Genomic DNA, 14,129 nt, shown 5'->3' with positions numbered 1-14,129 from the left:
TAACTAATATTGGCCTTAATTTGCTAGATGCACATATAAAAACCTAACTTTTTTCTGAAGAGATTAATGGGGCAAAATAAGGTTAGTAATGAAAAAAAGAGTTTTAAATGCATTATTCCATACTTCTAACAAAAAACCAGCAATGAAAAATTTATATCAGGAATGTCTAGCCTACAGAACAGGACAATCACATGGGGAATTACAGGTCTGTCAAGTTGTATGAGTTCATTACTCCATTTTAGATAGCTAATCAAAGAAACACTTTTGTATTATAGAAACCAGAGAATATGAAATACATATATATTACCAGAGAAACACATATATTTATAATACTAATATAAAATATAAAAATATATGTTTCTCTCGCTCTATTTATTAGGACATGTTATTGTGCTCCATTACTTACGCTTGTATTTGAGGTTTTGGTGAATTTTCATACCAGGAAACTGATGAAGTGAAGTTGAAAGAAACGCTGCTTGGCTGCTTTGTAATGGCATCAAATTTACTTTTAGAAGAATACTTAACACGACAAGGAGACTCTCGCGGTGCAGACGGGAAGGACAAACAACCAGAAGTACAGACAGCAGGCATATTTATACCATCCCTCAGAAATTCGCTGTTTAAGTTTTCAGATTTTATAAGTCTCTCTTCTTCTAGTGCATAGCTCTTTGTATAGTGAGCATTTACAGTTCCATCCAAATCTGAATAATCTGTTTCTTCATAATACCCATTTTGAACCATCTGTTGATCCTGCTCTTCCTCCTCCTCCTTTTTACCCTGTTCTTGCTGAAGATTACTAATTCCTTTTTCAGGAGTTTCCTTCTGAGGGCTAACTGAATTGTTGCAGCTAACAGCACATGTGTCAGAAATATCTGTACTGCTTTGACAGCCAAAATAATTTTCCACTAGCCCTTGTTTTACCATATCAGGACTAGCTGAAAACGGGTCACTTGTACCCAGATGAGTTTCACTTATAACTGTAGGAGCTTCTGAATTTATTTGTTTGAGATCTAATACATCACTATTTTTTCTTTTCACAGTTCTATCTTCACTAACTTCTGTATGAGTAGAAATGGAACCTGAAACAACACAAGGGGAGCCTAAACAAACCGGTTTTGAATTAAATTTAACTGCTGTTCCTGCAGGGTTATTAGATTTATCAGGACTCTGGGAGTCTTTACACGTAGTGTCCAAATTATGTTTGGGGTTGCAACTACTTTTCACATCACTGGAAGTATCTTCATCTGAAAAAACAATTTGTAAAGGGTCTTTAGTGCTTGGATTTAAGAAATTTATTGCTATAGTTTCATTGTCCAAATGCCCTGAAAATACGACACTCTGCTGTTGTAAAACAATACTTGAGTTTTTACTAGCATCACATTTTGGCAAATCAATTGTTCCCAGGTTTAAAACAGTTTTGCTATCACTTAAATGGCATTCGGGCACAACAGATTTCTTAGAATTTTCATCAGGTGACAGTTCATCATCAGAAGGTAGAGAGTTTATGGATGTCAAAGATGACTGTATTTCACTTAAAGCACTTGTACTCTCAGTACAATGACTTCCTAATGAAAATTTTATATTATAATCAGGTTTCATCAAAAGCGGAGGAAATAATCTTTCATTATTGTAAGGACCTTGCCCTTGCACAAGTTCAAACACTACATCAGGGTTAGGATGTGTTGCAAAAGAACTTGGTTCACTTTCAACACCTGAATCTGAAAATCTAGATGAGGCATATGTGGCATTAATATCTGGTAACTTAATTGTATCTCCACTTACTACAACATGATATTCTTTTGTAGAAGAAGCAGGTTGATTACTTCTTAACTTAGCTAATGATTCTCCAACAGTAGAGCACTTAACTTCCTGCAAAGATTCCTTTTCAAGTGTTATGTCTATAGATTGAGATTTACCATTAGATTCTAAAGACTCAAAGTTGGGTAGCTGTAAACTATCCACAAGTATTTCATCTTGATGCAGCTCTGTCCAGGGACCTATTTTAACAGTTTTTTTCTCTGCACTGGAAGGATCTTTATTATTGGGATTTACTTCAATTGTTCTAACTCCTGAAGATGGAATTGCTTGATGATCATGGCAATCGTCTGATAAACTTCTGGTTGCCACATTGAGTTCCACTTGTGTAATTTCACTATCGTCCTGGGAGATATCAAGTTTACCTGAAATGGACAAATTTGCACAAAGATTTAGGCTGCCAGAGTTCAAAGGATCAAACAGGTCTGGCTGCATATTTTCAGTATCTGAAGCCTTTTGTTCAGTTCTATTGGTTGGCAAATAGCTAGCTTCCTTTTGACTTGTCTGTCTGATGTAGGTCTTTAGGTCAAAATTATATCCACATACTGTGGGATCCAGACCTTCCTTCTGACTATGTGAAGGATTGCCTTCAAAGCATGTAAAGAGATCACTTGATGCTGTACTTTTCAAACATTTGTAGCCTACCAAAACCACAGAATCCTTAGAGTTCTGTTTTATTAATTTTTTGGTATTTTCAGGTTTCATTGTTTTCATGAGTTTAGTGACCTTAACCTTGGATTTATTTGATTCTTCATTCTTTCCTTTTAGAGATTTTGGTAGCTGCTTTTCGCCTTCTGTACAGCAAAAATTGGAGGCACCAGCAGGTCTGATTTTCACCTCTGGGCTAGAAAGTCCAGCTATAGATCTTTCTTCAGTCTCATATTTATCCATTCTAGTGGACTCTGATCTCTGAAGATTCTGAATTCCCATCCAGGGTGCATCTAAGTCTTTTATCCAAAGAAAAAAAGATTCAGATTTAAAACAAGGTCTGAGAACTCATATGATTAAGACTACTTTTTCTGACTATAACTTTCTAATATCCTCAAAAATAAGTAAAACTGGAAGGGAAAAGAAATGGACCCACATTAGGGAATGGTTTTATGTATATTAGGAAGAATATACTGAAAACGGACACAACAGCTTATATTTTAGTTAGATTATACTTACCTTCAATAACTGAATCTAAATACCTATCTTCAAAGATTATAGGTAATGAATTGAGATCTCCATCTAATTCACTACATTCAATAGGTAGGGGTGGAAGAGAACTGCAGAAGGAAGTATTTTTGATAGCGGTGCACATCTGTAGATGACTCTGAGCACTGAAAAATATTTCTTAAGTCAGACTGTAATTTTAAAAAATTACACCTAATTCCACTTTACAGACTCTATACCCATTCCCCTTCCCCTCACCACTCCTATGCTCCTTCCTCAAGATGTAACCTCCTTTATGAAAGAGCTCTTTGTTCAGAGAAAAATTGGTAAGATGAAAATTAGTTTGTTGACAATAAATTATTAGCTTATAACATTATGGTTTATTAAAAACTTATTTAATTTCCATTATATTATTTTATACTTTTTAATGTTATTTTAGTGACTTATCTATGCTTGATGTATGAATTTCCTAATTTGCTGAGAATAGAATAAAAGAGAAAACTCAAATGCCTACTAATGATTTGATGGCAGTGTTGAAAAAAAATGTATTCCATTTCTATTGCTATACTTAACTCATATTGATTAATAAACCCAATCACTCAGCCTCAACAATTAACATAGTGTCCTTCTTGTTTTATCTATACCCCTACTCACTACCTTTCCCCACACTCTGTTACTACTTATAGTTATTTTTTAGGTAAATTAACATCTATTGAAATATACAAATCTTGGCTATCTGACAAATGCATACATAATACAGACTATTTTCATCTACCCAGAGAGTATCCTCATGTTTTTCCAGTCATACTCTCAGCCCAAGTCAACAACAAGACAACCCACTGTTCTTTTTCACCTTAGTGTTGCATGTTCCAGAACTTCATATAAATAGAATCATATTATATCTACTCTTTTATGTCCAACTTCTTTCAGTGCAATTTCCTCAAAATATTCTTTAAAGCCAAAGAAAGGCAATTGAAATATACTCAGTAGCAGACATAACAGAACACAGTGACAGTCAGACTACTCATGAAAATCTGCAATATGTAATAATGAATGTAAGAAATTCTGACCTGTGGAAATAAAGATGCAACAGGATGGCCAAATACAAGGCTGGAGCCAGAGCTGTATGGGACTACCAAGGTTATAGTAGATCTGATGGGGGGGGGGGGGGGGGGATAAAGGGTAACACACTTCTTTATATGGGTATTTCATAAAGTAATTCATAAGATTAAACCCCATTTGATTAAACAGGGTCTATCTGAACACCAAATTCTTCTCTTTCTTCATTTTAAATATTGTATATTCTGTCACTAAATTCTAAAATAGTTATCTAATGTAAAAGGAAATAAATCATTTAATGTTGGATTTACTACTCACTGAAGTTCCTGGTATGCAATGACAGCTTCTCTTGGATGTTCAAAACAAAAGAATGCCTCAGAAAATCTGCGTACCTGAAAAATTCCAAAAGGGAATATGAATAACATTGCACATTTAAAAAATCAATCAGGCATGGGATGGTAGGGAAAGAAAACCCTTCATTAGGCCTCCCATAACCACCCCTGTGAGAATCAATCCCCTCCTCAGTGTTGCCAAAACACTGTATTTTGGTACTGTGTGAAATAAAAGAAACAGAATGTAGAATGAGAAATTTAGGTTTACATTACAGATTTATTTGTTTTATTCGCTACTACATCTGTTTGTCTTATAAGCTATTTTAATTGTCATTATAGTCCCACAGGTAGTGCCCAACACATGGAAAAAATGATAGAATCCCATAGAATTTCCATTATGCCACATGTCAGGCATCCAAGTATGTGCCAGCTGAACTGACTCACTGACGTACTGACACTGTGACTTTGGGCATTTCACCTTTGAGCCTTGGAAGATTCATTTTCAAATTCTGCTTAATACCTGTTTTCTGTAGATTATTTTGAAAAAAATAAATAAGATAAAAACAAACTATTTGCTAGAAGTTTTTAATCAGGAAAGTGTATGTAAATATAAGCTATTATAATTGCCATTATAAGCATTCACTTTTTTCCTTAAAATAATTGCATATGTGAAGCCCTAGCTGGTTTGGCTCAGTGGACAGAGTGTCGGCCTGTGGATTGAAGGGTCCAGGTTCGATTCTGGTCAAGGGCACATGCCCAGGTTGCAGGCTCAATCCCCAGTAGGGGGTGTGCAGGAGGCAGATCAATGATTCTTTCTCATCATTGATGTTTCTATCTCTCTCTCCCTCCCTTCCTCTCTGAAATCAATACAAATATATTAAAAAATAATTGCATATGTGAATTATCTCCTCTCTAATGTGTAATGTTCCTTAGAGTAGGAACTATATTTTGATGATTGTTGTTATCCTCCAAAATATATATCTTGGTACGTTACAGAAGCAAGTACTTGAGTAAGTACTGGTTGAATCTTCCATTATATTTGTATTTTGATCCTTTCATTTTTAATTATGCAAGAAAAGGCTCTATCAGCTACTGGAGCAATATAAAGCAACAGTAAAGAGATGGAAAAATGTTTTGCTTGGCAGGTACATGAAGGAGAAATTATTTTATATCTTGAAATTATATTACATCTAAGTTTCTTTTCTAAAGGGAAACATAATTTAGGGTTCTTTGGTGTTAAACATACAATGAATTGGTGATATATTTTACTTGTTATCTTGATGTGGCCAGTTGAATTTCTGACTTATTAAACTTGTTTCCCTAAGCTGATGAGATTGGGTCTTCAGAGGAAGAAGACAGTGAGAGAGGTGGGGAGAGGAAGGTATGAGGAATCTATGAGGACGGCCCCGCTCGCACCTGCTCACGGCACAGAGTGATTGGGGCTGGCGCCAGCAGCGGGTGCAAGTGGGACCAGTGCTGTCAGCAGTGCGAGCAGCAGCTGCTGCCCCAATCGCCCCCCAGGAGCAGGGGGAGGTGGAGAAGTGCTAAGGGGCGATCAGGGCCGGCAGCTGCCACTCGCACCTGCTGACTGCACCGAGTGATTGGGACCGGCACTGGGTGTTGGCAGTGGGTGCAAGTGGCAGCTCCGGTGCTGTCAGCAGGTGTGAACAGCGGCTTTGGCGCCGGCAGCAGTTGTGAGCGCTGAGTGGGACTGCAGTGGACGGGAGCAAGAATTTTCAGTAACCACCAGAGGCTTGCCCCGATTACAGAGACTGGTGCCCCGCCTTGGTCTGGCACCCCTGCTCACCTGCTCTACCATCCTGCTGCCCGCCATGTTCCATGCTCTGCCGCCTGCTGCCCACGCCCGCCATGTTCCGCACGCGCCCCCTGGTGGTCAGCGCATGTCATGGCGACCGGCTGTTTGGTTGTTCTGCAGTTCGGTCTCTTTGCATAGTAGGGTTTTATATATATAGGTAGGAAAGGAGCGAAGAGCAGGCCAGACATTATAGGCATGTCATTTCGGCAGCTTCAGTGAAAGCTGCAATTTCACACTCCCGAGGGAACCACCAGCCCATTCTGTGCAGATCACTGGGGGAAGGAGTCCAACAAAGGAGAGATAGATGCATGCCCAATGAAGTTGGGGTGACATAGGGAAGGTACTTGCCTGTCAGTCAAACCTGGGAACAAAGATCATTGACCAGAGTGGTGGAGCCAATGTAAACCCATGAAAATTTCGGAATACTTAATCCTAGACAAAGGTATTCTCTCTCTTGGTTCTCTTGCATTCACCATGGTTCCGCCATTGCAGACTCCACATGTAATGGACTAAAGAACTACAAATGGGAACTAAGTTAGACTGATTCTGGATTGGAATATGCCCTAACGTGGAGCATTTAAAACCTCTGGACACTGGCTTTGATTCTATCCACTTTGAAGCTACAACTATACTCCTTCCTTGGAGGGATGAGGAAATGGGACCTTAGTTCTGTGAGATATGCCATTGTTATTTTAATAGGAATTGTGTTGAATCTATAGATTTCCTTAAGTAGTATGGACCATTTAATTATGTTAATTCTTCCTATCACTGAACACGGTATATGCTTCCACTTATTTGCATCTTCCTAAATTTCTTTCTTTAGTATCCTATAATTTTCCAAGTACAATTTATTCATTGATACATTACTTCTTTTTTTTTTTTTGCAATTGTAAATGGGATTGTTTTCTTAATTTTTCTTTCTGATAATTCATTATTGGTCTACAAAAAGGCCATCAATTACTGAGTATTAATTTTGTATCCTGCTACTTTACTGAATTCATTTATCAGTTCTAGTAGTTTTTTCGTGAAGTGTTTAGGGCTTTCTATATACATCACGTCAATCGCAAGTAATGACAGCTTTACTTCCACCTTTCCAATTTGGATGCCTTTTATTTCTTCTTGTCTGATTGCTTGTCTGGATAAAACTTCTAGTATTATGCTGAATAAGAGTGGTTAAAGTGGTCATCCCTGTCTTATTCTTGATCTTAAGGGATATGCTCTTAGATTTTGTCCATTGTCTGTGATGCTGGCTGTGGGTTTGTCAGATAAGGCTTTTATTATGTTGATGTATGTTCCATCTATTACCACTTTGCTGAGAGTTTTTATCATAAATGGGTCCTGGATTTTATCAAATGCCTTTTCTGCATCTATTGATATGATCATGTGATTTTTATCCTTCATTTTGTTTATATGATATATCATGTTTACTGATTTGCAAATATTGTACTAACCTTGCATCCCTAGAATAAATCCCACTTGATCACAGTGTATGATCTTTTTAATCTGGTTTGCGAATATTTTGTTGAGGATTTTAGCAGCAAGATAATTTTTCAAGTGGGAATTAAATCTCAACTTACATAAGTATATGTTCCGATACTGATTAAAGACACCAAAATTTATTCCCTTTCATTTATTTCACCAGTTAATTTGTTAAACAGAAGAAGCAGATATTAGATTTTGTCTGGTTTTCAAAATGTTCCCAATTCAAGAAGCTTGCACTGGAGTTTATAAAATTTAGATCTCTTGAATGCAAAGTTTTTGTGCTAAGCCTCTAAGGACTATGAATGTTTAAATATCAAATATATACTGATATCAGACATGAGAATCTACTGTAACATAAATACATTAAGTAAATTTAGATTTAAAAGAACATTTTCTCCCCCTTGCCATGTGGATTTTCCCCAAACATTTAATACATTAATGATTTCAAGAAAACTGGAGTCATGTGAGGACACAGTGAGAAGACAAAAATCTATGAAACAGGAAGTGGGCTCTTGTCAGACATGAAATCTGCCAGTACTGGGAACTTCCCAGACTCCAGAATGGTGAGAAATAAATATCTGTTGTTAAAGCCACTCAGTCTATGGTATTTTTGTTATAGCAGCCTGGGCAGACTAAGACAGACAGATGGATGTGGCTGATACCTTCCTTCTCCCCTTTTCTCTATTGAAAGCAGAACTGATGTCTAGAGTCCTGGCAACTATTTTTAATTTTAAATTGATTTCAGAAAGGGAGGAAAAGAGAGAGAAACATCAGTGTCAGAGAGAAACATCGATTGTTGCTTCCTGTACACACCGTGACCAGAGATCGAACCTGCAACCTTGGTTATGTGCCCTGACTAGGAATTGAACCCATGGCCTTTTGGTGTATGACAGGATGCTCCAACTGAGCCACACCAGCCAGGGCCAGGCAAGTATTTTTTAACTTTGAATTATGCACAAAGAGTATTTCAGGGCATTGGCCTAGACTTTAATGACAATACTCCTTATCTCCAAAATTTTTGTGTGAAAAAAAAAAAATCCTTAAATGAGTCCCTGTTGGTTAAGTGTTCTATAATGTGCAGCCCAAATAGTAGACAACTACTAGAGATAGTATAATACTATATAAAGCAATAATTTAAAAATACAAATCATGAATTAAACTGGTTTCCTGCCTACACAATTTCAATAGATTTTTTTCAACAGGTATTTGCAAGAGTTGACGCCCTATAAGAACAAATACAAAGTGCCACTAGATTTCACTTGAAGACTTAACTATGAAGACCCTACTTATATGATATAGGTGATAATAATTTTCATTGAGTTATCTGAGGAAAAATACTAAAAGGGCTCAGAGTTAAAATACAATCTCAGGAAATACTGTATTCTTGCCATTGTTAGATGGAGAATGAAACAAAATTTGAGAATTTTTTTTGAACTGGTTTCAAGTTGTAAAAGCTCTTCATCCCAAGATTATATTAAACATTTGCCTGGATTTTTAAAAAACATTTTTTATTGATTTCAAAGAGAAAGGGAAAGGAGAAACATTTTTTATTGATTTCAAAGAGAAAGGGAAAGGAGAAAGAGAGAGAGAGAGAGAGAGAGAGAGAGAGAGAGAGAGAGAGAAAGAGAGAGAGAGAGAGAGAGAGAAACATCAATGATGAGCTGTCTCCTGTACGCCCCCTACTGGGGATTGAGCCCGAAACCTGGGCATGTATCCTTGACTGGAATTGAACCTGGGACCCTTCAGACTGCAGGCCTATGCTCTATTTGCTGAGCGAAACCGGCTAGGGCTGGAATTTTTCATTTTTATAGTTTTATTGGGTATTTTTGTTTACCATTTTAACTTGACCAGAATTAATTTTTAATTGTAGTGTGATGGTGTGAGAGAGAGATCAAACTTTGTTATTCCAACACAGTGGTTATTTATCCTCTCTTCATTTATTTGAGCTGCCACCATTCATCACTCAAATGTCATGTACATGTGAATATGTATACAGGATTGGGCAAAAATAGGTTTACTGTTATGAGTATGGAAAACAAAGTTTATTTTGCATTATTATTTACTAGAGGCCCGGTGCACGAATTTGTGGGGGGTCCCTTGGCCTAGCCTGTGGGATCAGGCTGAAACCAGCTCGCTGACATCCCCCAAGAGGTCCCGGGTTGCAAGAAAGCACAGGCCAGGCTGAGGGACCCCACCGGTACACGATGGGGGCCAGGGAGGAATGCGGGAGATTGGCCGGCCAGCTGGGGAGGGACCTCGGGAGGGCTCCAGGGCGTGTCTGGCCCATCTTCCTTAGTCCTGATCAGCTTAACCCCAGCAGCAAGCTAACATACCAGTCGGAGAATCTGCCCACTGGTAGTCAGTGCACGTCATAGCAAGCGGTTGAGCGGCCTTAGAATATCATTAGCATATTATGCTTTGATTGGCTGAACGGCCAACTGGACACTTAGCATATTAGGCTTTTATTATATAGAATTATTGTATTATTTTCTATATGAATAACTGTAAACCTACTTTTGCCCCACCATGTATGTCTTTTGCCAAATTGGGAAAGTTTTCAGTCATTAATTCTTTGAATATTTTTTCAGCTCCTCATTCTTTCTCTTCTTCTGAGGATACAGTAGTATTTGTCTCACAAGTCCATGAGGCTCTGTTTTTCTTTTTTTCCTTCCCTTAGTCTGTTTTCTCTTTGCTGTTCAGATTAAGTAAAATCTGTTGGTCAGAATTCAACTTTCTGATTCTATCCTCTGTCATTTCTACTGTGCTATTGAGCCCATCCAGTAAGCTTTTATTTCAGTTATTATATTTTTCAGTTTTATAGTTCACATTTTTTAAAAAGAAATTGGTGTGTTTTTTTTAAAGTATATTTTTTAATTGAGGAATGGAGGAGAGAGATAGAAACATCAATAATGAGAATCAGTGATTGGCTGCCTCCTGTACAATCCTTATTGGGGATTAAACTTGAAACCCCCCCAAAAAAGAAATAAAAAACTGTATCAGTTTTAACACAATAATGTCCCTCAATTAAAAAAGTTATGTCATTTAAAAATTTTACCAAAAATAAATAAATCAATAAAAACCCTGTTGAATATATTTGTCTTAATTTACAAGACCCTTTTACTAGGAAAAAATGAGTTTAAGACTTTTCTTTCTGTCCTCATGTCCTATGTCTCAAAGGACACTATGAATACCTGTTCTTGGGTTCCCAGGTCAATTTGTATCATACATCTTTCTATTTTATTTACATCTAGGTGATTTTTCTTACTAATAGGCGTTGTAACTAAGTTAGGTCATGTGCTCAACTGTATTGTTCTATTATTACCTTTAGAAATAAGACAATAACAAAATAAATGTCTCTTTTCTGATTTATCAACATGAGGTAAAAATCAGGCTTTTCACTCATAAGAAATTCCTGAAGATAAATGTTAATACTTATTAAAATGCTCTAATACCACATTTCCTTAACTTACCCTCAAAGTATGGTTCTCTTGTGCTAATAATAGCCTTAGTTCTTCATGTAGTGTTACAACTTCCAGAAATTGTCCCCATAAAGCCATTAGAAGTGAGCAAAGTTGTGCAAAATTCATATTTATATGTTCTGCCAGTTCATCAGGGTTTTCTATTTTCTGAAATGACAAGAAAAAAAAAAACACCTTAACTGCTCTGAGACTTACTATAACATATCTAAAAATAATACATTATTGAGAATATTAATACAAAGGCACATTTTTAGTTTTAAAAAGAAATGTGTGTGTGTGTGTGTGTGTGTGTAGAAAGAAAACTGACCTATGGCTTTTTTCTATTTGATAATTACTATAGCAATTTTCAACAACTTAACAAATATTTTAATATCTGAGGTATCTTATAACTGCAATAATGTCAAATACAGTACAAAATTATAAATCAGGATTCTATACAGCATGATCAACTTCAAATACTAAAAACTTGGAATTTTAAATACAATGTATAAATCATACTGAAAGTTATAAAATTTTTGAAAGATAATGAAATCTTAAAATAGATTTTTTTTCTCCAATCAGCGAATGTAAAGAACTTAAAAAGATCTGTAACTTCTCATAAAGAACTAAGGGACTACCTAAAGTACTGCTTTTGCACCACTCCTATGTTTCCTACATTCCATTTTGCTTATGATAATTCTTTTACAGAGTTGTCAAACACTTCGTTCTCTCTCTTTATATTATTCATCTACTATTTATTGAGCACATTTTAAATGTTAGGGCTTAACATTCTACAGATAAAAAGATTAATATGAGAAGCTCAGTCTAGTGAGGAAAGAAAGGTTGGTAAACAATTATGCTATTATGAGTGTTCTAATAGTGATATTAAATTATTCCATTTACCAATGTATTTAAATATTCGCCTAAACTGATGATAAAAGTTAAGAGTTCTAGGTTATACTATGGAACTATATTATACAGAATCTTATAAAAAGCATTTGGTTTTCTTGAATGATAAAATAAGGATTTCTGAATAAAGAATTAAAAAAAACTATAAACCAAGAATGACTGCTTTTCTTTTGGACAAGCATTTTTATTATGAGGACAGGTTTTTCTTTATTTCCAAGGCAGTAACCAGTTTTCGGGAGGATAATTCCTTGCTGCAAAATTTTTGTCTCCAATTACTAGTAATACTAGGACACCTACTCTAAATATATAGATAGATGCTGATTTCATTTCCTATCGTAAAGAAGGCAGAAGTAGTATATCGAATTTGAAGTTGAAAGTCACTTTCATGGTACCATCTATATACTACGGACAGCTAAATTTATATCTTTGAATCACATCTCTGTTGACCTATACCTAGTGGATGACTATACTTGGACATGAAAATAAAGTTGCTCAAATTCAATTTGTGCCAAATTATACTAATTATATCTCCACTCTCCCTTTCTAAAAACAGAATATTAAGTGTTGAATCACGAAAGATCTAAGGAGCCAGGCTAGAGAGTTTGGACTTTAATCTCAAAGATTATATTTTACTAGGGGCCCGGTGCACAAAAATTTGTGCACTGGGGAGGGGGTTTCCTCAGCCCAGCTTGCCCCCTATCACATACTGGGAGCCCTAGGGGATGTCCTACTACCTGCTCCCTGCTCCCCTTGGGGAGCGGGCCTAAGCCACAGTCTGGCCTCCCTTTGTGGAAGGCGACCGGGCTGATCAGGGGAAGGCAACAGCTTCATCACCCCGCTGCTGCAGCCACTGCCAGTCACCGCAGCCACCAAGGTGTTTTCATCAACACGGACTCCAGTCCCTTTACCATGAAAAAATGACAACTTTCTTTAGGCATTTTCAAGAAGTGTCTTTCATAGGCTATGACATTTCTTTCTTTCTTTATCCTCACCTGGGGATATGTTTCCATTGATTTTTAGAGAATGTGGAAAAGAAAGGGAAAGACAGAGAGAAACATCAAAGTGAGAGGAACACTTTGATTGGTTGCCTCCTGCATGAGCCCTGACCTGGGCCGGAGCCAGGGAGGAACGTGCAACCTAGGTACATGCCCTTGGTCAGAATTGAACCCAGAATCTGCGTTGGGCAGGCCGAGGCATTATCCACTGAGCCAAACTGGCTAGGACAGGATATGACATTTCTTAACCCTCCAGCAGCAGACCTTCATTTTTTTCTCCAGGAGTGTGGTAAAAAAAACCCTAGATCACTTTTTGGACTCTTATTACCCAAGTTACTAAGAATATTACCAGTGGCATACAGAGAGCTTAACCAATCAGAGGTCAGAAAAGGTGTTTCCTCTGTAGTTCACACCAATTGCTGGTTTGGCCCCTGCCCAGGCCTAACGCCTCTGGCGAGTCATTAGCCCTGGGCCAGGGCACCCTCAGCTCCAAGCCACCGTGGCCATCAAGGATCGCTGGCTGGCTCCTCCCCGGCCCAGGCCTAAAGCCTCTGGCCCAGGCATTAGGCCTGGGCCGGGGCACCCCCAGGTCCCCGCCACCGCAGCCATCAACGATCCCTGGCTGGCTCCTCCCTGACACAGGCCTAAAGCCTCAGGCCGAGGTTTTAGGCCTGGGCATCTCGCCGCCGCGGAAGATCGCTGCTGGCTGGCTCCTCCCCGGCCCAGGCCTAAAGCCTCTGCTCGAGGCTTTAGGCCTGGGCCGGGGCACCCCCAGCTCCCGCCGCAGCTGATCGCTGGCTGGCTCCTCAACGCCCCAAGCCTAAAGCCGCCGCCACCGCTGCCGCCCCCGCCGCCATGGAAGATCGCTGGCTGGCTCCTCCCCGGCCCAAGCCTAAAGCCTCTGCTCGAGGCTTTAGGCCTGGGCCGGGGCACCCCCCAGCTCCCGCCGCAGCTGATCGCTGGCTGGCTCCTCACCGCCCCAAGCCTAAAGCCGGCCGCCATCTTGGCTGACAGTTAATTTGCATAAGGATATGCTGATTAGCCAATGGGAAGGGTAGCGGTCGTATGCCAATTACCATGTTTGTCTTTTATTAGTGTAGATTGATTT

At 38.3% G+C, this 14,129-nt stretch overlaps 1 protein-coding gene across 1 annotated transcript in view; it reads right to left on the bottom strand.

Moving 5' to 3' along the window:
* The window catches only part of FAM135A (family with sequence similarity 135 member A), a 94,135-nt gene that overhangs the window by 25,926 nt on the left and 54,080 nt on the right, over positions 1-14,129 (bottom strand). Inside the window, 4 exon segments of the mRNA XM_023754276.1 lie at positions 407-2,762; positions 2,983-3,137; positions 4,348-4,421; positions 11,130-11,285. Coding sequence (XP_023610044.1) covers positions 407-2,762; positions 2,983-3,137; positions 4,348-4,421; positions 11,130-11,285 — 2,741 coding nt within the window.

The sequence above is a fragment of the Myotis lucifugus genome, unplaced genomic scaffold (assembly GCF_000147115.1).
Source record: "Myotis lucifugus unplaced genomic scaffold, Myoluc2.0 scaffold_59, whole genome shotgun sequence".
NCBI classification, from domain to species: Eukaryota; Metazoa; Chordata; class Mammalia; order Chiroptera; family Vespertilionidae; genus Myotis; species Myotis lucifugus.
This window is presented reverse-complemented; position numbering and strand designations above follow the sequence as displayed.